This window comes from Anopheles merus, chromosome 3R (assembly GCF_017562075.2).
Source record: "Anopheles merus strain MAF chromosome 3R, AmerM5.1, whole genome shotgun sequence".
Classification (NCBI taxonomy): domain Eukaryota; kingdom Metazoa; phylum Arthropoda; class Insecta; order Diptera; family Culicidae; genus Anopheles; species Anopheles merus.
Window position 1 is genome coordinate 14,902,089 of NC_054084.1, and position 25,564 is coordinate 14,927,652.

Here is a 25,564-nt window from a genome sequence, read left to right on the forward strand (position 1 = left end):
CTGGCAAAAAGGGGGAAAGTGAAAGCTGCCGCTCCACCGTTTAATGTTACGCCAACGTTCTAATCTGTCAATAAAACCTTCGTCCGGAAAAGTTTTGATGGGATTTGGATTTGGGCTGCCCGATAGCGAGCGAGCGCGCGCGCCCGGCCCTGCACGCTCCAAAACTTTGTCCATTGCTCTGGCAACGAGTGAAAGTGAGCGATGGCAGAAATGGGGGCAAGCAAGCGAACGACGGATTTCCCAACGATTGATGGAAGGTTCCTAAAATATGACTTTATCTTAGCCCACCCTTTCCCGGATTTGATTGCGCCAAGACTACTATAACTCTAAGACAAATTTTAACGACGGACGGGCGGGATTTGGTCCACAACAACCGAGATAGTTTATTTGAGTTTGATACGCATCTCGTCTACGCCCTCCGGTGGCGGTACCTTTAAAAACAGCCCTCGACTCAGTCACCTTGCAGAAGTGCGTTTTGGATCCAAGTAGAAATAATCCTTTGAGTGCTGACATACCCTTCGTGCGTGCGGAAACTGTCCCGAGATTGACTTTGAACCCGGGTGCTAAGATAAACGGAAATATCCGGCCGGTTGTGTTTGCTTAGGGCAGCAGAAGCGCCAAGGGTTTGTGCTCTGTTTTGCTTGCGCAAACTTATGCCCCACTTGGAATCCGCTTTGTTCCGCGTCTATCCGGGAGATGAAGAAATAAACTGTCAAATGAACAAATACACACACACACACATATGGCAAGGTTTGAACCGGTGCCCCTTTTTCTGAAAAGGCTTGCAGTGCACGAGACTACTTCAAAAACTCAACGCTCAACACTCACTGAGATAAAAGGAGAGAGTTTTCGCGAATTTCCCCGCAGAAGAAGAAGGGTAGGTCAAGGGAAACAATCGCACTTGTGCAAGTTGAAGTCTTTATTATTATTGCTTTGTACCACGCCAAGAATGCCATCGGGACGTCTGGACAGGGACAGGGTATACAGTAAGGTACATCGATAGCCAGAGATACTCCAGGCAAGCGTACCAGAGAAAGTCAAAGCCAATGTTCCAAGCAATGAAAGCCACTAATGGATCCACTGCAGCGGACATCGAGAGGCGTTTCGTTTCTACTTCCCTCCCTTTTGGTGCCGGGTGGGGGGAAGCGGTTCGGCTATGATTGTCTGTCAGTTCCGAGCTCGGTATTGCATTCGAGGACATTTCCGTACCGATGGGAGAGCAAACAGCACACACACACACAAAAACGAATACCGAAACAAATGGACTGCATTCCTTACCCTCGGTCCTTCCCTGCTTCCACACTCCCGCACCGGAGCACGGAAGGGAACGCAACATAACCGCAACAAAATTCGCTTCCCCAAACACACGAGCCGCTGGTGGTGGGTGCGGGAGCAGAAACGGAATAATGGTTGAAGCAAATGTGCGGATGGCTTCTGCCGATGACTGTCAGCTTTCCGGAACATGGGCCATGCTGGGGGCAGCCTCCCAGCCCCCGCGTTCCGCGTTCGACTATGTTTACTCACACGCATCAACGGATTTCGGTTCGGTTTAATTGCTTTGGGATTTTCCGCCCTTTTCCATCCAGTTGGACAATTCATGACCAGGGTAGGAGATGGAGGGTAGGCAACAAAAAAAGGAACGTAGAAACGGTGTCGATCCTTTTGCGGTGCGGTGGCCATTTGCGAATGTTTGCTGCGAAAGTACTTGCTGTATGCGGCTCTGGTGAGGTTGGTCGATTCGAGATGACGTTGCCTTTTGAACCGTGTCTGTGTATGTCTGTGTGGATTCGTTCGGGGGGTTTTTTCCCTTCATCTAGGTAAAAGCTGGTACTTTTCTCTTTCCTTTTTTCTAGCAAAAGGCACTTTTGAACCAGATTTTGAAAGGAGAAAAAAAAAACCAGACAAAAGTTAAACAAAAATAACGCTTTGTGGGGACTATTGGCACAACCCTGATTCAAAACGCTCATGCCCGTGCAGCAATAGAAAGCCGCTGCCCTGGAATCATGTTGGTATTTGAATCCCTTTCCCTTCTGTTTGTGTGTGTGTGTGTGTGTGTGTGTGTGTGTGTGTGTGTGTGTGTGTGCAATCAGAGAATTGAAGCTGTATTTCTTTCCGCCCGAGTGCTTCCACAAATGCCACTTGACTCACGTACGACTCGCAGTGCCCGGTTTGCCGGAGCATTCACCGCAAACCGCCCGGCAGTGGCAGTGGTGGTGTAGCAGTGGTGCATTTCTGGCTGAATAAAGCTTTAAGAATGCAGCTGCACTGGTTTTCCATTGTATGGGGAATTTCCATTGGTGAGGTAAATGCGGAAAGCGTTTAAGTATTACTTTTTCTCTTCTCTTATGGAAATTAAAATAAAATCAAAACCCATTCACGGTGGCTTGCGAGATTAGACCGGCCCGACAGTCAAACAGACATTGATTGGGCATACGCTTAGAAAATTGAATGAAAAGCGTTTGGTAGGTTTGCGCGAGATTTATTTGCTGCGTGTATTGATTTATTATGCAAACATCGTTGACAATTGAAATATTAGGCTTGCTTGCAGGACGAGTAACCATTCTTCCTGTGTGGGTGATTTATTTCAATAAAATTTCATATGAAATTTGAGCGTACATTTTACTGACGTCTGCAGGCCTCAAACCCGTACAATGTTGCTATTGCTTCAGCCGGTACATGTTGTTTATTATTCTTTTTCGTTTAATCAAACACCATAAACGCACTCGCACCCGTAATTGATGACCCTTAATAGAGCCATCAAAGTGGTGGGGACCGTAAAACATGCTTTATTGACCTTTCATTAGATTCATTTAACGCCAGGATATGGAGCCTCACGCCCCCACGAAAGCGATCGAATTTTATAGATTTCCTTTCAATTTTCCTTTTCACGGTGGCACCTCACTGTAAATGTGAGCGTATTTTTTTTTTACTTTTTTTATTGTTGTGCACATTTCTGCTGCTGTGTTTTTAGAATGGTTTTATTTATTTTGTTTTCCAAAAAAAAAAAAGGGAAAACAAATTCAGCTCAAAAAAAGGAAGGTGCTGACGTAGAGGCGACTGTTGGTTTTGAGTGTTGGGCCATTTGTTTTTCATGGCCCCTCCTTGGAAGCGCCACAAAAGCGAGACAAACGGGCTCGCCCAACCCAAATTTCAAGTGTTTTTACACACCCTGAGACTTTTGGTCTGGCTCTGGCTTAGTAAAAAGAGGAAGACTTTCTTTCACCAAATGGGCTGATTTTTAACGACGTTTGCTATTTGTATTCTACATCTTCACTTATCGTTTGGGTCGGAAGTGGGGCAGAAACACTTTTACCAGTGCCTAGCAATCCCTCAAACCACGTGATAGCAAGCCGTTTTACGGCCGAAAGTGATGGTATCGTTGAAAACGAGTGATGCTTTTGGAATGGATTCCAAAGCTCGTACACACATACAGACGGCTTTGAAACCATTTCGGAAAGCAATCATTACAGCAAAGCAAATCAAGCCGATTTTGGGGCGTGTGTGTGAGTGAAATGTTTCCATTTACTTCTCATGACGCAAGAGCCCGCAAAACTCGCTCTGTGGGGGAGTTCCTGGGTCACTAATTTATATCGCAATCATTACCAAGTAGGTATGAAAGGAAGACGCGAACAAAGCACTGAAAGCAACCAGCATTTACGGTCATTAATTATGCGCAGGATAATTTATCAAAAAAAGAAAGAAAAGAAAACGACATAAAAGAGATTCGTTTCCGAGGTTTATCGTACTACCCCCGGGGGCGCGTGCATTAGAGGTAAGCGTAACGGAACCATTCGAACGAAGGATTTTCACCTGCGCAAAGCACTGGCTCCCCTCCCCGAGCAGTCCGGTCTAGGGTTGGGCAATTCGATTCATTACCATGAACGTGAATTTACCGGTTCTTTCATTAACATGAACTGAGCGTGAATCGCGATTCAATCGTTCACGTCAACTAACCACAGTATGGTAAATCGATCTTATTTCGCGATAGTTTCATATTATGGGTGTTTGTTAACAGTTTCATATGATAAGCATAACAGTTCTTAGTCACTGAACTAAAAAACTCATGTATTCCTAATTATGTTATTAAGTGATGCATCTATTATGATTAAGGCAACCAACACATTTTAACACCATTTTGAATTCATTTTTTATATTACAAAAATAACACTTACACCTAGATAATTCAAGTCTTACTTAATTACAAAAAGTGCATTACAAAACAATTTTTTCATATAACATATAACGCACATGGAGTATACTCCATGTTACAAATTTTGCAACGACGTTTTGATTATGCATTTTGTTGAATAAACAATATTTCTTGCAATTTTTTTGGCGCTAGTCGAGATCTTTTTTCAGAGTAGATCTGTCCCGCTTTAGAAAAAAGCCTTTCACATGGAACGGACGTTCCGGGAATGCATAAAGTGCTCATGGCAAGAGTAAACAAAGATGGATAAAGAACTTGATGTTCTTTCCACCAAAGAAGCGGATCATTTTCTAAATCAATATTTTCAACGCTTAAATATTGATGTAGTTCATTCTCAGCTATTTGTCTTGGTGTTTTGTAGTTTTGAGCTCCCTTGTTTTTTAATAAATCGCCGAAAAGCATGTCCACATCCTTGCTAACTTTTTTGACTACTTTTTCGACTTCTACTGCGGGCTTTTGCAACGGAAGCAGCTCAGATATAATCGATTCACATGTGTTTTTGAATTTTTCCGCATCGTCTTGAAAGCCAAGTTGTTTAATCCTAGGATCTAATATCATAGATTTAAGTATCTGCTCATTGGAACGATAAATTTTTAGCTTGTTTTGTAGACCTTCAATGAGCAAAGCTACTAAATTTTGAACGTTTTCTGCTATATCCTCATCATTTCTAAACTGTGATGTTTTGGTTAACAGCACATTGCATAGTAATCCCACGTGTGAAATAGTTATGTATTTTTGGGCGGATACAATATTTGTAGCAGAATAGAAATATTTTAGAACCCTCACAATTTGTTCAATTGCTTCCCAATCATGAGATTCTAAATATATTTTCATTTTCAAACTATCTGCACAGGAGAGTAAAGCAATTTTGTTCTTATAAAATCGATTAAGCATATCATACCCCGAATTCCATCGCGTTGACACTTCTTGTATCATTTTCAATTGATCTAAATTGAGCTTTTTTTGTGTATCAGCTAGCATTTGTGAGGCTTTCGGACTTTTCTTAAATAACATTACTACTCTTTTTACCTCTTCTACAACTGGTAGCACACTTTTTTTTATAGCATCTCGGACAATCAAATTTAACGTATGTGCAAAACATGGTATGTGACAAAAATTCAACTCAGTTGATGCCGCTTTCATATTGGAAGCATTGTCAGTAACCATTGCAACAATCTTATCCTCTATGTCAAATTTGTTCAAGGTACCTTGAATCCAATTAGCTATATTCCTACCACTATGAGGATTTTCAAATTCCGAGCATTCTATCAAAATAGAACTAAGTTTGCAATTTTCGTCGATATAATGACCTGTTAAGGCAAAAAAACTTATTTGGTTCATGTTCGTCCATCCATCTGACGTAACAGCTATAGCTTTGGCGGTCGATAATTTCTCTTTAGCCTTTTCAAATTCTTGATTATATACGCTCGGTAGTAGGGCGTTTGATAAACTTTTTCGTGTAGGCATAATATAGTTCGGATTTAATGTATAAACGAATTTTTTGAAAATTTCACTTTCTACTAAATTAAATGGCAAACATTCTTTGCAAATTAGATCTAGCAACATTCTATCTAAAACCTTTTTTGTCTCGCTATTAATGGGTTTCTTCAGATAACCTTGTATGCTCATATTTGAATTGAAATATTGATTTGATGGCTGAAAGTTTACAGCAGAAGGTCCCGCTTCATCGTCTATGTTAATAGTTTGAGGAATTAGTTGCTTTTGTTTTAAATACGGCACAGTTTTATGCACTAAATTCAAATGCCGCTTCAAGTTCGAAGTAGTTCCTTTAGTATACTTAAACACCTTTAAACAATAAAGGCACTTTGCGCCAGTTTCTACCGGACTAAAATGATCCCAGACAGGGCTTGTTGATGCGTTTGTTGGAGCCATCATATCTGTGGAAATGTTTCATACAACACTTTATGTTTTTGTTTTTAACTACCAAGACTAATGTTACCTTTGATCGCCGTGCAATTATTAAATTTTCACTTATTTCGATGGAGCGTAGATCAATTTGTGGTTTACAAGTCAAAAGATCACAACAAATGGCATATCAAAGATCAATTTATCAATACAATCACGGTTTCAGCAATGTTTATTACCACAAGCATACAACACATTGAAGAAATCGAACGTATTCAAAAATAACGGTCAAAATCACCTATACAACAACGAACCGAACACACGTGATCCATGTATTTATCATATGGATTTAGTGACCATAAACGTATTAGTGTAATTTTCCTCTCTTCCTCAAAGCGCGAGAAGGTCATTTCTCTCTCAAACAAAACGACTAGTACAGTTCAAACTCACTAATTGAACTTCGATTGGCAGCTCACTGTTTGGTTAGTGTCACGTTTGGTGATAAATTTTCACGTTATTTCCTGCACAAAATAAATGAGGTTTTTTTTCATTATAGGCGACAGTTTTGCGATTTTCTATGAAACTAGATTCACTAATATAAAGGCATGCTTTTTAGTTGAGCTATCAACCTACTATCAAATATCCATCGAAAAATATACAAACCAAAATTTCGTTCAATTATTGAACTTCGACTGTACCTCGCTCACAAGTAGGTAAAAAAACTCATCCCACATACCACCCCCGTCCTCGTCATTTTTTGACTCTCTATCTCTGTGATCGTTCTCTCGGTAACTATCAGCTGAAAGTATTGCAGCGGGAAGAAAAAGAGAGCGCATATTGCAGAAGCGGCATCGTCTCCGAGGATCAGAAAGAGAGTGAACGATGTAGATCAACGAAACATTCTATCCGCTCTCTTATCTTGTACTGTGCTCTCCGCAGAAAGCCAGTGCAGAATGCCAGATCGGATGTTTTGTTGGGCTGAGTGAGAAAGTATGCTGATTTTGTTTCATCGACACATGTCTATCATGTGGTACAGCGCATTTTTGTATCAGGAGTATGAACGAACTGGTCATACGATTCACGTTCATATTTGTATGGGAAAAAATGAACGACCTGACTTGCTAGGAGGTTCTTTATTTCGACGGGTAGGACGTTCTTTTCGTGAACGTCCTGGTCATACGATTCACGTTCATTTTGAATGGGGGGAATGAACGACCTGGCTTGCTAGGACGTTCTTTATTTCGACGGGTAGGACGTTCTTTTCGTGAACGTCCTGGTCATACGATTCACGTTCATTTTGAATGGGGGGAATGAACGAACTGGCTTGCTAGGACGTTCTTTATTTCGCCGGGTAGGACGTTCTCTTCGTGAACGTCCTGGTCATACGATTAACGTTCATATTTGTATGGGGGGAATGAACGACCTGGCGTACTAGGACGTTCTTCATTTCGACGGGTTCCTACCCGGGTTATTTTCATGAACAACTCAGTACATTATAATTTATAAAGAATCGATGAACGTTGATTAGATGAACGTAGGTCGTTCGTTCTTTAGGATGAATTGAATGAATCGTACAGTTCTGGTTCTTGAGGCACAACTCTAGTCCGGTCTTTGTGCTTCCAGGAACTCGGGGCAGCAAACGCGAGCCCCACCAACCCGCGTGACACATTCCCCGTGGAGTGAAATTTGAAAAGCCAGTTGGCAAATTAAAAACATCCACAGTGACTTATTGCTTTCTGGGGCTTAAGAAGCAATCAAACATTAATTCTTCCACTCCTCCCAGGGTGTCCCACTGCTCGGACGCTTGCCGTCCAATGGTTGACCTCACTTTTTCCCTTTGATGTGACGACACGGCACCACTTCCTTGCTTCAAATGCTATGCTCGTCGAAATCATCAAATCACAAAAATCCTTACAATGGTTCGCCTCTCTGACCCATAGCTCGATCGATTAGTCATCAATTTAATTGGTCTATGGATCTCCGGGAAGAAAGGATTCCAAAGGACAGGCTTCGGCAGATTAAACAACAAAAAGCATAAACGCTTTGAACTTTGCTCGGTAGTCGAAAGCGATACGGAAAGAGTGTCCGTTTGGAGATGGATGGGGAGCTTAGTTATTCTTAAGCAGAGGGTTTCACTTTAATTTCAACTTACCTTAATCAGTGAGACAGCAGTTTGGTTATAATTTCGTGCGCACAGATTGTTATTCTGGAATGAAATAGAAAGGATGGCGTATAAGTACAGAGTTAGCTTTTAATTTGTAGTACTTTGGGTAGAATATTCAAAAATTTAATTTTTAACCTAATTATAAGTTTCTAAAAGATTATAAACCTCATTCAAGAGCTCTTTTAGTTCATTTTACTAGTTATTGGGTTAAAAGCTAAAAACAAAAAATACTCCTTGATGGCCATACTAATCGCTTAGTCTTGTCCAGTCTAGACTTGTTTACTTTCTCAAGTAGAATTCCGTGCTGGTTTTTTTCCCCTTTTCTTCCCAACATTCATATTAAAACTCATTCCAAGCCCAACTTTCAAACAATCTTTTCACTCCATCTTACAGTGGCTTCACAAGCCGTTTCTGCCAACCTTCAATCAAAAGATGCCACACCACGAGCACTTCTTCAAAGACTGTGCCGAAAGACACCTTACTCAAGAAGTTACTCAACTCGTTCGACCCACTCCATGACGCCTTCGCCGCTCCTTAACCCATCCGTGACCGAGTGGATCTTTTGTTGTTTGGGACTTGCCGCATCAAAGCATCCCCATCGTTCCCCATCGTCCGGCATCTTTCCCCCCCCGGTGCTCCGCGCACCAAAGCTAAAGCAAGCTAAAGAACCATTCGTTTCGAGTTTGACAAGTTTGTTCATTTAATTACAATAGTTGAAAGTCCGGCCCGGGGAACTTTGAAGCCAATGGTGGAGACAACAACGAGGGCCACCAATGGCTGCAAAGGAGAAAAAAAAAATAATACACACAAGATGTAGACGCTTCCACGCTTGATAAGGGTCGGGTTCGGGTCCCAACCGTCCCCCGGAAGCTGGACAGAGAATACCACCCAAGCCAAGCAGCAACTTTTCGCTCCAGATGGTAGCAGTCACCTTAACGGACCGAAGCCCGAACCACTCCGCTTCGGAGGCGTTCAAGAAGCCGCCGGGTAAAGTGTTAAGTCATCGCAAAGTTTAGCGCCTTCTGGGCCTGGCGAGCCTTCTCCAGGCTTCAACGGCGCTCCCGAGCTGAGGCATGGACAAGAAAATGGTGAATGAAATTAAGCAACAATTCTGTTGCCACCATCTTGAAGCTGACACGCTTGGCAGGTCTGTGTGTGTGTTGCTTCAAACGACCGCATGCCTGATGATGAAATAAAATCACGAATTCTAGCGTGAAACGTGACCGTGATTCATAATCGAGGATGATTTCACCCTACTTCCTTCTTCCTCCTGTGTTTCGTTGACGAAAGGCTTCCCTGACGCTGGCTGACTGATTGACGACCGTCCCCAGTGGGACTTGGGAATGGTATGAATAATTGCTACGCAAGTCAGTGGCTGTTTTTGTTGTCGGATGTGTGAAAAAGGTTGACAGGTGCTGATCGCGATAAGTTTTGGCCCCCAGCCCCCTGCTCTAGCCATGCAAGGTTGGTATGAGGTGTTGAAGGGCTGACGATGGGCAGGTTGACAGAACGCACAAGCAACGGTGGGATAAACCGGTTAGCCTCCATGTGAAGGGATTTTCCGGCAATGTGTTACCAAACGCTAATATTGCGCGGTTTGTGTAGAAAAAGGTGTGTCTCCACCAGGTGGATGTGTCAGATTTGACAGATTTAAATGAGGCTCGTACCGGGTGTGGTCGTTTGTGTAGGAAAAGACATCAGTCTAAGCTTTCGGGGGGGAAAAATAAATCAACCCTTATCGATTTAATGCCCGGTTCCCGGGACGGACGGAAAGCATTAGTATCCCTTTCAGAGAGCAGAGGGTCATCCCTCAATCCACTCCCAATCAGGGCACCCTTTTCGTTGTGCCCAAAATCTGACCGGTGCTCACTTTAACTAAACTGCCTAATTTAACTAAATCCTGCTCGAGAAAAGCTAAACACGCACCCGAAATGGATTGAAGCATTAAAACCGTTACAGGGCAAACGCATTTCAATAATCCCTTTCCTTTTCGGCCGTCTCTGCTGTCGGTAAGCCTTACCGTACCGGGCAAAAACCCTCGTAAAGCCGTCACGTGTTCTCCTCGGTCCATCTTTGTTCTCCCCTCCCTTACCCTATCAGTGCTGGCTGAAGCCACTGGCCACTTTTATTGGACCGTAAATCAGAAAGAAAGCGGAAATTATTTACGGCAGTTTAGCGTAAAACGGGGCCCCGATGGGGTCGGCGTTCGGTGGATTTTCTTTCCGCTTACCAATTTGCCATTCATAAAACTTTAGCACACACACACACACACACACCCGGGAATGGGGAGATGGGATGGAGCTCTATTCACGATTTTCCTGGGAAAATCTTCTCTCTCTCTCTCTCTTTCGCTCTGCGTAAAATGGCACAAAGAAATGGCCTTTGCTGCATGGGGGACCATTTTTGGGGCAACTAATTTCATTGTTTTCGCCGGGTGGGTTGGCTCGCTTGCACGCTTTGCCCTGGGTGTCAGTAAGAACAAGGTAAGCCACCCCAGGATTGACCTTTTATGCCGTGTTATTACACCGGGCTAAGATAGGATTACAACCAGAAATCAACCCGGCGGGGCGGGCCCTGTGAAAAAGGCCCTCCGGGCTTCCGGGGATCGGTTATTTTCCTCGGGCAACAGATACGTTCGTTACTGAGGGAAATTCGTTGGCTGTCTACGGACGGCAAAGCCCATGCCGGACCGCATGCACGGGCTCTCGGTGGACCCGGCCCGGGGTCCATTTCATTCGGGCTGCATGCATGTGCGTGTGTTTGTGTGCAGTTTTATTTACGTCGTTACTTTCACTCGCCCGTACGCTCTGCCAACGGACCGGACCGTTCGGCACCGGAGTAAAATAATCACTATTTATCTTAATTTAATTAAATTAAAAGCTCTCAGTAGGCCCGATGCCTTGCTGCTTTTTGGGGCTTTTGCTGGAGGAAGCACAGACGAGCGTGTCCGTGTAAGCGGTCGTGGCCGGCGTCCGTGCCGGCAAGGATTAATCTTTGGCGTGTGCTGGCGAACCAGAAAGCTGTCCGATGCTTCCGTTTTCCCGGCGGAGCAAGATGCTGAACGTGGGCTTTTAATTATGGAGCTGCGCAACCAAGTCGAGAGGGAGCGAAGAAGAACATCAAACAACCCTAAGGGTCCTTTTGTTGGTTGGTAGGTTGGTTGGCGTTTTGCTGTGAAAGGATGGATGCGTTGGGAGGGTTAATAGCAAGCGGTCGGGATAAGCTGGATATTAAAAATCAAACCACACCTCAGCTGCGTCTCGGTAGGGCTTTTCTGTACATCCCTTACGGCCATTCCCAGCGGGAAAAGGTCATAAAAATCAGTCAAAACTAAGACTTTTGATGGTGGGAGAGAGAGAGGATTAATGGTGATTTCAATCGTGAATTGAAATCATTTTTATGCACGCTCTCTATCAAGGCTTTATGTAGAGGAAAGATGGATGAATAATTATTCTCTTACAACCGAACGTCTTAAAGTAAATGTTTCAAAGTAGTCCAATTGATTTGTTTTTAGTTTGGCACGTAATAACTTGTCGTAGGTATCGTTCAAACACATCGCTCAACAGGCAATCACTGTGCCAACATGTAACCATTTACACGCGCATAACCTCGCAAGCAACGATGGTTAAGAGGACGAAGGTTGGAAGAAACATTTTCCCACTTCCGCTGCTTTAGAGCGTTCGGTGCGCTGTAATTGATCGTTGGCTCGCAATATATCAATTAGCACGCAACATGCGCATTGTTTTTCGCTTTCCCGAGAAAATTCCCTGGCGGCGGAATAGCTCGCAGGAATTTCCGGTAAACGGATTTGTGTGTTCGGAAAATTTTCATACCCGACACGTGGCAGTGAATCAAAGTGAATAAATTTCCAAGAAGCGTCAGGCTAGAGTCTTTTCATTTTCCTTTTCGTTAGAAATGTATGCGGTAACAAGGTATATTCTTTGTTGGGTGCTTGAATAATGATATTTAATTGAGTTGGGCCTGTGAAAATGTTGAGTAAAAGCATTTCATCAGCATAGCCACTTTTAAATTTTTCTAAGGCTTACTTCAAGCACATTTTTGGAATATTTTGATAAATCGATGCTATTTGATGACAGGTTGATGCAAAAACAATCAGTTTCACGGCCAATATTTTAACGCTATGTGTAGGCACGTGAAAATTTTACGGCATTTCATCAAATGTCATTGCACCATACAGGATGGCAGCTCGGTGCTGGGTTTTGACGTGCTTTAGACGTGAAATGTTTCAGCCGTAATAATTTTGGATATTTTTTAACACTTCTCGGCGTGAAATTGTCTTTATATGTCTTTATAGGAAATTGTCTTTATATGGTTCCACGGTAAGAGTTTTACGATAGACAAAAATCATTCTTTTTCATTTGCAAATCACTTTTTACATGAGAATCTATCTATTTCGTTTCCAATAGTTGCATACCAACAGTGTTAATATGAATTTTAATGTGTAATTTTCCCATAATTGTTCAAGGAATGCAATGTTTAAAAATTATTTCAACAACAGGTTGTTTATGGTTAATTTAAATAATTTATCTCTTGCTGTCTGTGCACATTCATTTTAAAATATTCATTTTTATGACATTACTTTTTAATAGCAAATTTCAAAGGATTTGAAATGTCGCCTATTTATCGACTGTTGTTTTATTTGTGTGGATTTTTTGTTGTATTTTCGTTAATAATTTGAGGCTTTTTTAACAATTGGTCCAACAGAAACTATTTCAAGTTTATTAATTTCAACGATATTTTTTAATTTAAAACCCAAACAACTACTGACAGAGCAATTTCCATCATCTTCACCGTACCGTAAGTGTGTCACAAAGTACCAACAGCTACGCCATTTTATCACCCCATTCACGCAAAAATCTAATGGAGCCAACACGTTGTACAAAACCGATTCCACGCCGACATGCTGCCGGACCGTCGGCCGTTCGGTTCAATACTCTGTAATCCCCGATCGAATGGATTGTGGTGGTACGGTGATGGTGGTACGTCACTTAACTTATTAATTGAATCATAAAACAAGCAGCTGGCAAGCGTTTGCTATGAAGGTTCGCTGTCGCACGCTCGGTCGCCCGTACAACGGTTGCCGTCCGCCATAGCAAAAGCAAAAGTGCACTCGAGCACCGGCGGCATCAGCTCTTAAAAAGTATCAGCCACCCAACCCAACCCAGCCACCACCCCCGCAAACAGCCGTGTACGATGTTATTCAATGAAAAACTCGTTAATGTTATTAAAATATTAAACACAAGTGGTGTGCGGTCGGCGCACGGTGAAATGAATAGAACGGGGAGGTGGACAAGCAAGCAAGCAAAAAAAAAACCCAACTTGCCGCCGCCCAAATCGTTTCGGTACCGATGCTTCAACTTCGAGCCGGGGTAACGCACAAAAGGGCGGCTGGCAAAGTTTTTGATTCATTAAGTATGCTGCCTGCCACACCATGCGACGTCTCGCCTTTGCTCGCTCTCCTGTACGGGAAGCTGTAGTAACCGCAATTCCAAAGAGACGCCCTGAGTATGAGTACGCTTCCCGCAGCGGTCGAAGGAACGGAAGTTTCCCCAAGCAGCAACTTTTCACTCAGGTGACCATTCACCGTGAGCGTTTCGGGATGAAAAGAAGGAAGGGAACGTTTCCGGGTACGGCAGAGGGTTGAGGTGTGATCGACTTCCTGACCACACGGAGCGGGACGGGTGCACCCTTCCAGTCCATTCCTCGCTACGACGCACAGCTGCTAATCTCGTTTCTCTGTAGCTCGTACAATCTTTTCCTATCCTATTTTCTTGCTCCGCTCTCTCCCTCGTTCACACATCCTCTCTCCCCTTTTGTGGTGACTGTGGTGGAAAATATGTAATTTTGATAATTGTATTTTACGAGGTAATTTATATTCATAACTCTTAAATGATGGAAGGCAAAACTTGCTCCAAAGAGCACAGCTCCCGCCCCGCAACAGCTCAATCATTTCGCCCGGGCACTGTTTTGATGGTGGGGAAGATTTTGTCACCGGGCAAAAACTTTTCCCTCTCAGCCAAACTGCCGGGCCGTGTGCCCGGTGGTGGTGGATAGACAACCCAGGCAAAGCCCGGCTGCCGCTGGCTAGCCGAGAAGCGAACGAACGCTCGGCGCAGTGCTCACGTTTACGATGACATCGGAAAACTTGTCACAACAGTCGTAAAGCAGCACAGCGAAGTTAATGTTACAGCCAATTTCAGTGTTTCGGTTTACGGGAAAGGCTATGAATGGATCCACGCCCAACGCTGCTGTGCGTTTGTTGAGGTGCAATTTTCCACCATTTTCGATACCATTCCACCGCTAATCAACGCGGTTCGCCTGTAAGCTTCCACGCGCGAAGGTACGGTAGCGTTGCGTTGCCCGTAAGGTGTAAAAGCAAGCCCCAAACCGGCCGGCCGGGTTTTGCAACGACCGTGGCTAACACGGCCGTATGAAAGGCTTGTAAAGTTTTATCATTTTCCTACGATCACTTTACGATAACGTTTATGGTTGAAAAACGTTGCCGACTTGCCGGCAAAAGAGCATCAAAAGGCATTTTCGCTGAGGGCTTAATTAACCGGCGGCGCTGGCGGCTGTGCTGGCTCATCTAGGTAATGTAGCGTGCGAGATTGGTTATCAAAAATGTTTTAGCTTAACTGCTTCGGTTTATGGGACGTAAGTTGTTCGCTGGAGGGCTTTTTATGCCCTCTATGAGATGGAAAAGGTTTTTAATTGTACTTAAAATACACACACACACACACACACACACACACACACACACACACACACCTGCCACTGCAGCTTTATTTTTAAATTTTGAATTATCTCCATTCAGGCTCAGACTGTTGCAAATTGGATGCATAGATCAATTCGTTATCCCAAAATAAATTATCATAATGTTTTAGAGCGACCGACCAAACGTTTCGCTATCGCTCACCCATCGGGCGCATCCCTCTGCTTAATATTCTTTGACCAAAGGTATTACAGAAATTGGAGACTTGCATAAATCTTACCCATTTTCTCGGAACTAACCCTATTGCGCCAGACCCCCCGATACGACGGCTATTTATGTTCACCCTTTTCTCTTGTACGCTCTACTGCACCCTACCCCATACCTTGCACAAAACAGATAACGTCCGACGGGTGTTGTGGACGTATTTCGAGCAATCTACCTACACCTTTCGGTCCTAGCTTGTCCTTTTGCTGATAGATGCTACAGTGCGCAATGATGCACATCGAGATGTGGAACTGAATTGGAAATCAGTGGATGTGGGCAAGAAAAAAAAACAGAAGCAAATAACAGGTTCCTTCCCACACGGCGGGTAGGTTGTACAGACATTCAGCCTGCTGGTGGGACGGTTCTAAATTATGCATACAACTCGTGAACTTCGGCACACTGGTACCGGGCACTGGCTAACTTTTCCAGCAGGTCTCGTGCGCTCGTTTGTGAAGGGTGAGAGTATCAAGAATTCTTGATATCGAGAGAGAGAGAGAGAGAGAGAGAGAGAGACAGAGAGAGAGAAGAGAGAGAGAGAATCGTGTGCATTTGTGGCTGACGTAAACACACACACACTCACACACGGTCACCGCTGCATCGGTCATCGGGTTGACGTTATTTATTTACTTCAATGTCGTGGTCAAAGTTTACCTGCAGCGAAAGCATTCGGAATGAGCATTTGCTAGCGACCACCGGGCAACTATTGCGATTGAGCTGGGGCAGAGGGGTACAGAGGTCAATGTGAAATATGTGCTTGAAGTTGCGAGCTGGAATGCAAACAGACACAAAAATGTGATTCCAAACCATTGAAGCGTTTCTAAATAAGGATGGTTTTGCTTTTGACTGCTCATGATGTGCTCTAATAAACAGTTTTCAGTTAAAATTTGGGGCTTTTTGTTTAGATATTTTAGTTATTGATAAAAGTCATTTATTTTCAGGTTTGCGTAGTATTTGAACATGCATTTTGCAAGATTTTGAATTAATTTTTCAATGCGGTTATAAGATTGAGTCAGTTTCTACTTGAGCGTTTGGGGAAGAATAACCTATAAAAAACATATAACTAACCTAATTAAACTATATATTATATACCTAAAACCTACCTTTCCGATCTTATCTATGATCAAAATTATTCTAAAAGTTATCTTATGGCTGTGTTGAGTAGTTGCTCATTTGTTCTAATTCCATAAGGTTAATTGAGCATCGTCCTCAGAATTTTGTTTTGGGTTATTTGTAACCGCAGTGCAGCATTGCACAGTCTTTACACAGGGGAATTACATACGTCATTGTCGGCAGTATTCTGCTTTTATAAATTATGAATTTGTTTTCCAGAGGTAGTTTGGATTTCCTGTTTATAAGTGAACATTACTTTTAAACTAGCACTGAGCAAAAAAAAAGTTACTTTTGTTAAAAGTTATTTAATGTGTTTATGAAATAATAGAATCTGATCCAATGTATCCCTAAACATTAAACTGTTTTAGACCATTCTATGTAAGTGCTGTTTATACGGACTTTGTACACTGGTGGTCTCAGGAGTGATTCACGCAGTTTGTGTCGGAAGATGACTTCCTGCGTTGTTAGATGCGATTAGCTTAAGTTTCCGATCATTAATGTAGTTTACTAGTATATTTGTACTTGCCTGTGCCCTAATGGTACGCTCTTAAGTGTTTCTACTCTTAACTTTTCATTGCAGAACATTAAACAATTAAGAACATTTGAATTTAAATTTAAATTTATTTTTAAATTTGAATTTAAATTTGAATTGTCAGCATTTGAAATGTGAAAATAACCTGAACAAATCCAATTAAATACCTTCTATCGTGAATGAAAAAAAGTACAATAATAGAAAACAAGGATCAGTTTCTACCGATTCCCTGCTAGTCCATTGAGTATTTCATATTAATCCCGCCAGTCCTAATAAGCTTTCCCATTTTTGTTTTCTCTCCAATCTCCACGCTAGTAGCGTTGAAAGTAGAAAGAGCTTTATTCCAACTGCTCTTTTCATTCCCTTCACGCTCTCGCACTCTATTATGCACCGAACCAGTTCATTAGACCAGTCTGCCAAGCCTGCAACTCTGTCTTGATTCGACTGCTCGCGTTTATCGCAATGAACCTACGGGGCTGCATTGACGGACAGTTTCACTGTGTGAGGGTTTTCCCGATACTGCCGGCCGCTGCGTATGTGATACCGACCGCAAAACTAGGCATTCCAACTAGAGCGAAAGCCAAACAAACCCCCTTTTTCCACTAGCCAGTTTGGAAAGGGGAGGTTCACTTCCTCTTCCCAACAAGTCTCCAAAATGAATGGAAAGTATCATCGATAGGTCGGATAGGCATATGTGAATGGGGTTGGGAAAATTGATAATCCGCTCGGAATTGATTTGATGCTGCATACTCATCTCCACTCACATCCAGTTGATGCTGATGAGCTGCGGTTTAAGTATCACTGATGCTGTGTGTGTGTGTGTGTGTGTGTCGATTCGCAGACAGGATTATCGGAATTCAACGCGGCTAGCTGGTTTGCTGGTTGAAGGACAGTCATATTTACCTGGATGAAACAGTGGAGACGATGGCGGTTGTGCGCGTATGTCCGTTTCGATGAAGTGCCGGTGGCGGTGGCACGCTTGTGATGCTGGCAGGCGGCAGGCTTCGCATGCTGGCCAGGGAATGATATCGGCGTTGGCTCGTATCTGCAAAGCATACGGAAATGAAAACATCATGCGATGAGTAACGCTGCTATGTGGTTTTGAACACTCGTGCAGGGAGAAGTGTGTTGGTTATGCCATCGGAACGGTTTGGGAGTGTTTCATTATCGCAGCTGCACGTTTGGTAGAGATGTGGACATTGGAAAAGAGATGTGCGAAGTCAGTTATGATGCAGTTGTCCAGCTGTGGAGAATTTGGTTCGATATGAACTAAAGACGCGAATAATATACATATGGTTAAAGGTCTTTCTACCTAGCCACAAGAAACGATCCCGTTTAAAGAAAAATATATTTTAAAATGCACAATGGTTTATCAAAAGAGATATTTTCGTTATGTTTTGCAATTTTATTGAGAGCAATTTCCAAATTGCTCTAAATTCAACTGTCATAATGAGCTTGGGCTGACGGTTTTCATGTCATATAATTAATTATTTTTTAATAATACCTATGACTGTCTGGATAAAAACTCTTTTCAAAACGTTTCTTTAACAAAAAGATTTGCTGAAGAAATGAATACTTTAACGGATAAGCTACAATCTCAAACCTCATCTTTACAAGGATCATAAGAAAAGCTTCCCCAGCACAGATACACGCATACACATACGCCATAAAACTGGTGTCACTCACCCATCCATCGGTGGCCTCATTTCGTGTCCCCGAAAGCCAGTATCCCATGTATTCCTTTTACATGCGGGCATGATGCAACGCAAAGGATTGCTTTTACTACCTCGCACTGTCGTTATCTATCCCCCCCCACCAACTCGTAGGATGTGATTTTTGTGTTCATTTTGTTTGCTACCGGTGCTACTCCGCCTCACCCTGCACCTCTTTCAGCTAGTTTTCTATTCACTGCAACGGTCTCATTATGCAACCAACCATTCAGCGGTAGCAGCAGGTGCTGTTGGAAGGTGTATGCTATCATCATCTGTACCGACATTAGGGTTTAGCAATTTCTTTCAACACCTGTTCGAAAATTGTCGCAGCAAAGACAGCACCAGCCAGACAAGCAGCAGCAGCTGCACGCTGCCGAAGGGAAAAGAAAAGGGCATTTCCCCGGGAAGATGTAAATGAACCCACCACCGTCGTGTGCAAACCCTTTGCGTGGGAAAGCAATATCGTTCGGGACAGTTTCTAAGGTAGTAGCACTGTTCCAAGAGGCCGGAGTAGCGTCGGGAAAGTTGTGGTAAGGAAATGATTCTCTTCACAACGATGCTAATAGGAGACGATGGAAACCCAACACCACGAGTACCACCATCGCACTCAATGGAGCAAGTTTTTCACACCGTAATCTGTGCCATTCTCTGTTCTATAGAGCTTTTGCTGGGCTTTAGACTTTGAAATTCAATGCACACATCAAGCGGGATCTTGCTTCTTCCTGTCGGCTCCTAATCGACCGCAACTTTTTGACATCTTGCAGGGGAAGGTTTGCGCAAACGATGACGAGTTTGCCGCTTTCTTCGAAAGTTACGCATGAGTGTAGTATAAAACGCAAGAAAAATCAACGAAACCACCAAAAAAATAAGGGCACAAAATCCCACTGCGGCTGCAGTACTTTCTGTAAAAGGCAAGGCCTTTCCTACCGTACCTGCCGCAAATATTCGTACGATGCGGTGTAAAAGAAACCCCCATTCTGCCAAACAACACTTTACATCGCACGGGGAGGGTGGTTTGCTGGATGGCCCGCGTTTTTCCTTCCGAAACACTTTCCAACCAGGCAATGTAACGCGGGAAACGGTATGAAGCACCAGCAGAAAGCTTTTTCCTGCTCCATCGTCATGGCAACGATGCAGTTTTCTTCGGCCATGGTCTTCTCGGCGGGCTCGTTAGCAGGGAGGCAGAAGTGGTTGTAGCTGTGAAAGTGAACCATCGCTCGCTTTCGTCAATTCGGTAAAATCTCTACCGTCCCTTATTACAGCCGCAACGAGCCCGTTCTCAAGTGAATGAGTGCGTGTGTGTGTGTGTGTGTGTGTGTGTGTGTGTGTGTGTGTGTGTGTGAATGGAACTAGGACGAAAAGGCTTTCTCTTTTGACGTTTTGTGTGTCGCATATGCAATTCCCCTTTCCCGGCCTTCCGCGTCCATGCAGCTCCACAAACCATTCATTTTTCCAACTGTCCCATTTCGCGTGTCCCCATGCGCCTGGAAATGCATGGCCCTTTCTGCGGCAGTGCAGCAGCAGCTGTTTCTGCCTTGAAGGACACTGGCGCTGGTGGTTGGGCCGGCGGGGTGGGCAATGAGAACGGAAAATCTTTCAATTTTCATCACACCATTCATCGTTGACGTTTGAGTTTGTGTGTGTGTGTGTGTGTGACAGAAAGGGATTCTTTTGACTTTTCCCTTCCATTTTGATCCTTGCCCACACGAACGGGCTCATGCTTTTGCGTCATTTTTACTGCAAGAATTCGCTATACCCAACCATATGGTACGGCAAAAGAAAGCAATGCAAAAAAAGACAAAGAAAAACTACGATGGATCCCCGCTCTTTTCATGCTCCATTTGGTTCGGCCGGCTTCACGTGTAAGGATGTGTCCACGCTTTTTTTCCATCTTTTTGTTCGCCCAGCTGCCGCTGCTACGGCGAGTGTCCTTACAACGGCCCCAACTGGGTTGTCGTTCGTGCCCGGCTGTCGGTGTGTAGTGTTCGGGGTTGTGTAGTACATTCGACTGAATAATGTTCCTATTTATGGACGCCCATGTTTGTCCTTTTATGCGCGGCATTATGGTAGCATGTGGGCCGGTGTGGCTGTGTGTGTGTAAGTGAGCGTTAGTATGTGATAGGGAACCAGCGTCACATTTTTACAGTAAAAGCAGTCAGTGGCCATTGAAAGAGAAAGGGGGAAAAATGCCGAGAAACGAAACCCAAGCACGTCATTAATATAAATCAGTGCTTATCCAGCCCGGCTAGGTGGAGCGCTGGCGGAGGGTATCTCTTGCAGTCGCAGCAGCTGGACACGGCCAAACAATATGCCAAATGAGTGCTGGCAGTGCACAATGGATCCCCACCGTGTGCTCAGCTACCTGGCAGTAAGATTCAAAAGAGTAATCCACGCGGGAATGGCAGAAAATCGGACCAAATGAACGTGGTTTAAAGAGGACATTTGGCGATAGAATATGTTTAAACAGCAACTTTATGCATGACTTTATGCATATGAAGTGTTGAAGTGTATATTGTAAACTATAATACTTTCAATTGTATTTGTAACATCTTTCGCATAACTTTTCAGATTGAAACCAATCATTTCACAAGGAATAAAGCTTAAATGTGTACTTTGAATATGATGTTGTATTGCAAAGTGGTAAGATGGCACATAATCTTTATCATTTGACGCTGTTTTTATTATAAAAAAGATAAATGATAAAAATGATTACATGATCATTTTTTTTATATAATGACATTTAATTTATGCTATTTTTAGTTAAATTATACAAAAATGTAAATAATTTATAATACGAAAAATAACGATTAAAATTCATTTTATTTTAATAATTTTCAATCGTAAATATATCCAAACACCTTTTATATCAGGTAGGTAAATACATTCATCAGGTAATGATCGTATTAGAATTAATGGCTTTTCTTCTTGGATTTTTTTCTTAATATTTGAGCATATTTTCAACCTAGTCTAAATTCAAGTTTTTAAGGCTTTATTTTTTCCAGTAGGAGCTCGAAATTAAAATGTATAGATTCTTAATCAGAATACTTCCAGAACCTCAAAATTCATACTATTTTTCGTTTCGTGTTGGATTTTTAAAAATATTGTTTATTTTTTTTCATATTCCTAGCTGACCCCGTTTAGTAGCTTTAATTCAGGAATAATCGAGCCTGGAGGAAACGAATAGAACGTAATATTGAAGTCCCCATGTTCGCTAACCACAACTGCACTTGGCATGATTATTTCACCCCAAACCGTACGCGAGTGAGCAATGCTTTAAATTTGATCGATTTAAAAAAAAACTCAAGCACCACCTTCCCTTTTACCAACTCTCCCTCTATATCCACTTGCACGGGTAAACAGTTCCGTGATTGCCCCCGGGGACACTGGTAGAATTTATCGTAACAAATTAAATTTTATCTCACCTTTAACTTTGCCGTTACCGCTTTCAACTTTTAAATTTTAATTCTACGGACAAGCTTCCTCAGCCAACGTGGGCAAGGAAGCATAGGGGTGGTATGTATGTACGATGAAGACTCGGTGCACCGAGACCCTAGAGGGCTGTTGAGTGCCCCCAGGAAGTGGTTTTGGTTTATATTATTTCGCGTTTTTTTTTCGTCCCTCCATTTTCCGTCCCTTCCGTCGATGAGAATGCTAGAAATGTAAGTGTGCTGAGGCCACCGGCATTTTTATACGGAACCACACAGTCTCACATAGGGCTCATCTATACACAGTGGCCTTTTCCCTCCGTTGGCAATGGAAAATCTGTTGGCTCAACTTTTCACCGTACAGGCCTCTGCTGTTTCTCGATGGACGCATACCAGCATATCTGCCTTGTTTCCACATTCTTCACAGCCCTAAAGAAGGATAACGAAGCACTCCAATGTACACACATACACACTAAAAGAGCGAAAGAAACAGAAGGAAACCGTACCACATTCTCACCCTCCCGGGAAATATTGTGAAGGGCCGTAATCAGGGGGCAAGTTTTTTGCCGACCTTTTTTTTTTTGCTCCGATCTTTTAAAACTCTTCATAACTCTCCCTCCCCCGGAGGCTTCATGCGGACTCCGTACCATATCTTGCCTGTGGTTTGTTTGCGGGACGGGCAAGCGTGCAAGAGCGCGCGCACGTGTGTGTGTTTGTGTGTGTGTGGAATCATAAACATTCGCTCTTCTTTATCGTGTCGAGATTCCGGCAGCCCGCCAGAAGGCAAAAGCATTCCTACCACCAAACGAGGAAGCGAGCCCGGAACAGAGGTAGCACACATAGCCACACACAACACACACACAAAAAAGCGGTTCTGGAAAACTTCAACCCAACGACCCTCATTCGGGAAATGGGTCCCGGAAAACCGTTTGCCTTAATTGTTAACTGCCCGCGGGGAATCCGGCAGAGCATTAGCCCTGCACGAAGGAAAGGCAAAACGGTGAACCCATGTAACCGGTGACGGCCCGTTCTCCACTGATGAGCCTACTACCACCGCGCCTACTACACGCACAAACACACCTGTACGACACGCAAGAGAATGGAAAATACATTTCCTGAGCACCGGTAGATAAAAAATAAAAAGCTGCCCCACAAATTGTACAAAGCCAGGCAACACTTCTCGTGCTATATTACATCAACATTAAGCAGTGGGTGATGGCACACGAATTTACTTCAAATGATTCGAAATTAAAACACTGTACCACTACAGGGAACGAGAGAACGTATCTAGGATGGTGGAATGCTGCAATTGACTCCCACAATCAGAAGCTTACAGTTTTTGTTTCTTTACACTTCTTTCACATAAAAAAACTCAGCGGAAAAGCAAAGAGTAAATTACACTGGCAGCATCATACGGAAGTTATGCCATTATGCGTACGTTTGCACAAAGGCAAACGTGGTAGAAAGTGCAAAAAATAGAAGCTTCATTAGAGTTAAAATAAAAATCCTCTACAGTGCGCTAACTACTTTTGAAAACTGTGCAGCTTAACGCGCAAAAAATACCTGTCTACCTGTCGCTTAAGCTAAAACGTAGCTGGAATAAAATAAAATCCCACCCCAGAATGTTTGGTTAGTTTTTGCCAACTTTTCTACTATACTGATGAACGTGTGGGTTTTTTTATTATACGGAAATATAATTACATCATACATGCTTGGCCAAGCACGTTTGCTTGGTTTAAGCATCATCAAATGAATGGTAAAAAACTGAGCAAACGATAGCAAAGTACGGTTTTAACTTTCTGTACCAAACCGGTAGAGTAAAATACTTCTCAAACAATGCAATCAACGTGACGAATCGTGGATCGTTGTCGTGGATAGGAAGGTTTTGTATGTAAACTTATTTCATCGGAATACTTTTAGCAGTAGACAGCTTTGCTTTCTACATTTTAGTTTAGTACATATTATTGACATTAATCTAGGAAGAAATTATTAAAATCTGTTTTTACTGAACATTTTGACGAGTTTATTAAGATTTATTAATGTTTAAAATTGATGTAGAATTTTATCAACACAATATGGTTATCAATATATGATATAAAGGTGTACTCATTATCTTTTTTAATGAAAATTGATTAACTATGTAAAATAAACTATGATGAACATTGTTTTGTGTCAATACAACAAATGAAAATTCAAATGAGAATTATGTAGCGTTATTTTCGTGTCTCGTACAATTTAGCACATTAATAGTATTATCGAGTTTGAAAATGACTTTCTCCATTCATTCAGGAAAAAAAAACTGCAGATTGGTTTAACTTGTTATCGTCTCTTTTTAAGTAACTCCTCATTTAAGATTGTACTTAGGGAGTGATTGAACAGCACAGCAACAGCTAAGCGCACAGGTACGAAACCCTCTCCCGATCGAGATGTAGATAGAGTAAAACAGGGGTAAAAGATTGCTTTCACTCGACTAATTGCTGTCAAATTATGGTCTTTTAAGATAAGGTGAAAATAAGATGCCTGCTGCCGTGGGCGTTCGTTACGATGCCCCAGAGAAGCAAAACAGTGCAAACGGAAAACCAATTGAGCAAACTTTTCTTTCCATTTAGCAAAAGCAACAACATCAACAAAAAACGCTTTACACACAGCTAAATTTAAAAGACATTCGAAGAAGAAGAAAAAAAAACTAAAAGGAGGGTTAAAAGTCCTGCCCTGCCCTGGAAACCCATATCATTCGATCGGACTGCGGAAAACGGTTTCGTAAGGCAGAGCAGGCCACTAGGCAAGGAGAGAAAGGAAGGAAAACCCGTGTCACTAAGTACAAAATCTAATCGTCCGAACTTACGGCTCGGCCACCAAGGGACCGAGCCAGTGCTACCTGCTTCATCTTTAATTAACAGACGCAATGGAGCATTTAAAAGTAAATCCGGTGAGCTCGATCGAGGGTTCCCTACATTTACTTTTGCTCGGTCAACTGGAAACCTTCTCCCGCGTTGATGATGATGATGACAGTGATAATGAACGATGCTAAACACGCCTGGGCTGAAGGAGGAGGTGTTGGAAAGGGAAACGGTTTTCTGCGAGCCAATTCAAACTGAAACATGAAAACAAACCCAAAACCAAGAAAAAAAAACCTTCTACGTCACGCTCATCTTTTGCCCAATAGCTGAGGCGTTCTTTGCCGGATGCCTCATTTTGTTATTAGCCACTAGCGAAAGGTAAGATGTTTTCCTTGCAAGACAAAGCAAAACTTCAATATCTTTCGTAGCGAATCAAGGAAAGCAACGGGAGAAAAAAAAATCACACAAACACACCGTGTGCAGTGACCCGAATAAGAAGAGCTCCTACTTAATGAAACCTCGCGCAGCCAAGATAAAGCGCAGCAACATATCCACCAACCACAAGGGACGCAGCGTTTGGGTGCAATTTTTCATTACACCTCCAAAGGGCAGGATGTATTTGACGCGGGCCAAAAGATAAAGGTAGGAGCAAGTAGCAGCGGCAACGGCAACAACAGAAGCAGACAAGAACCTTCGCACACTTACAGACAA

At 42.9% G+C, this 25,564-nt stretch overlaps 1 protein-coding gene across 1 annotated transcript in view; it reads right to left on the bottom strand.

Moving 5' to 3' along the window:
* LOC121595498 overlaps window positions 1-25,564 on the bottom strand; it is an 85,458-nt gene that overhangs the window by 51,195 nt on the left and 8,699 nt on the right. Inside the window, exons 3-4 of the mRNA XM_041919527.1 lie at window positions 17,780-17,921; window positions 8,226-8,279 (exon numbers count right to left, since the gene is read on the bottom strand). Coding sequence (XP_041775461.1) covers window positions 8,226-8,279; window positions 17,780-17,921 — 196 coding nt within the window. The remainder of the gene's footprint in view (window positions 1-8,225; window positions 8,280-17,779; window positions 17,922-25,564) is intronic.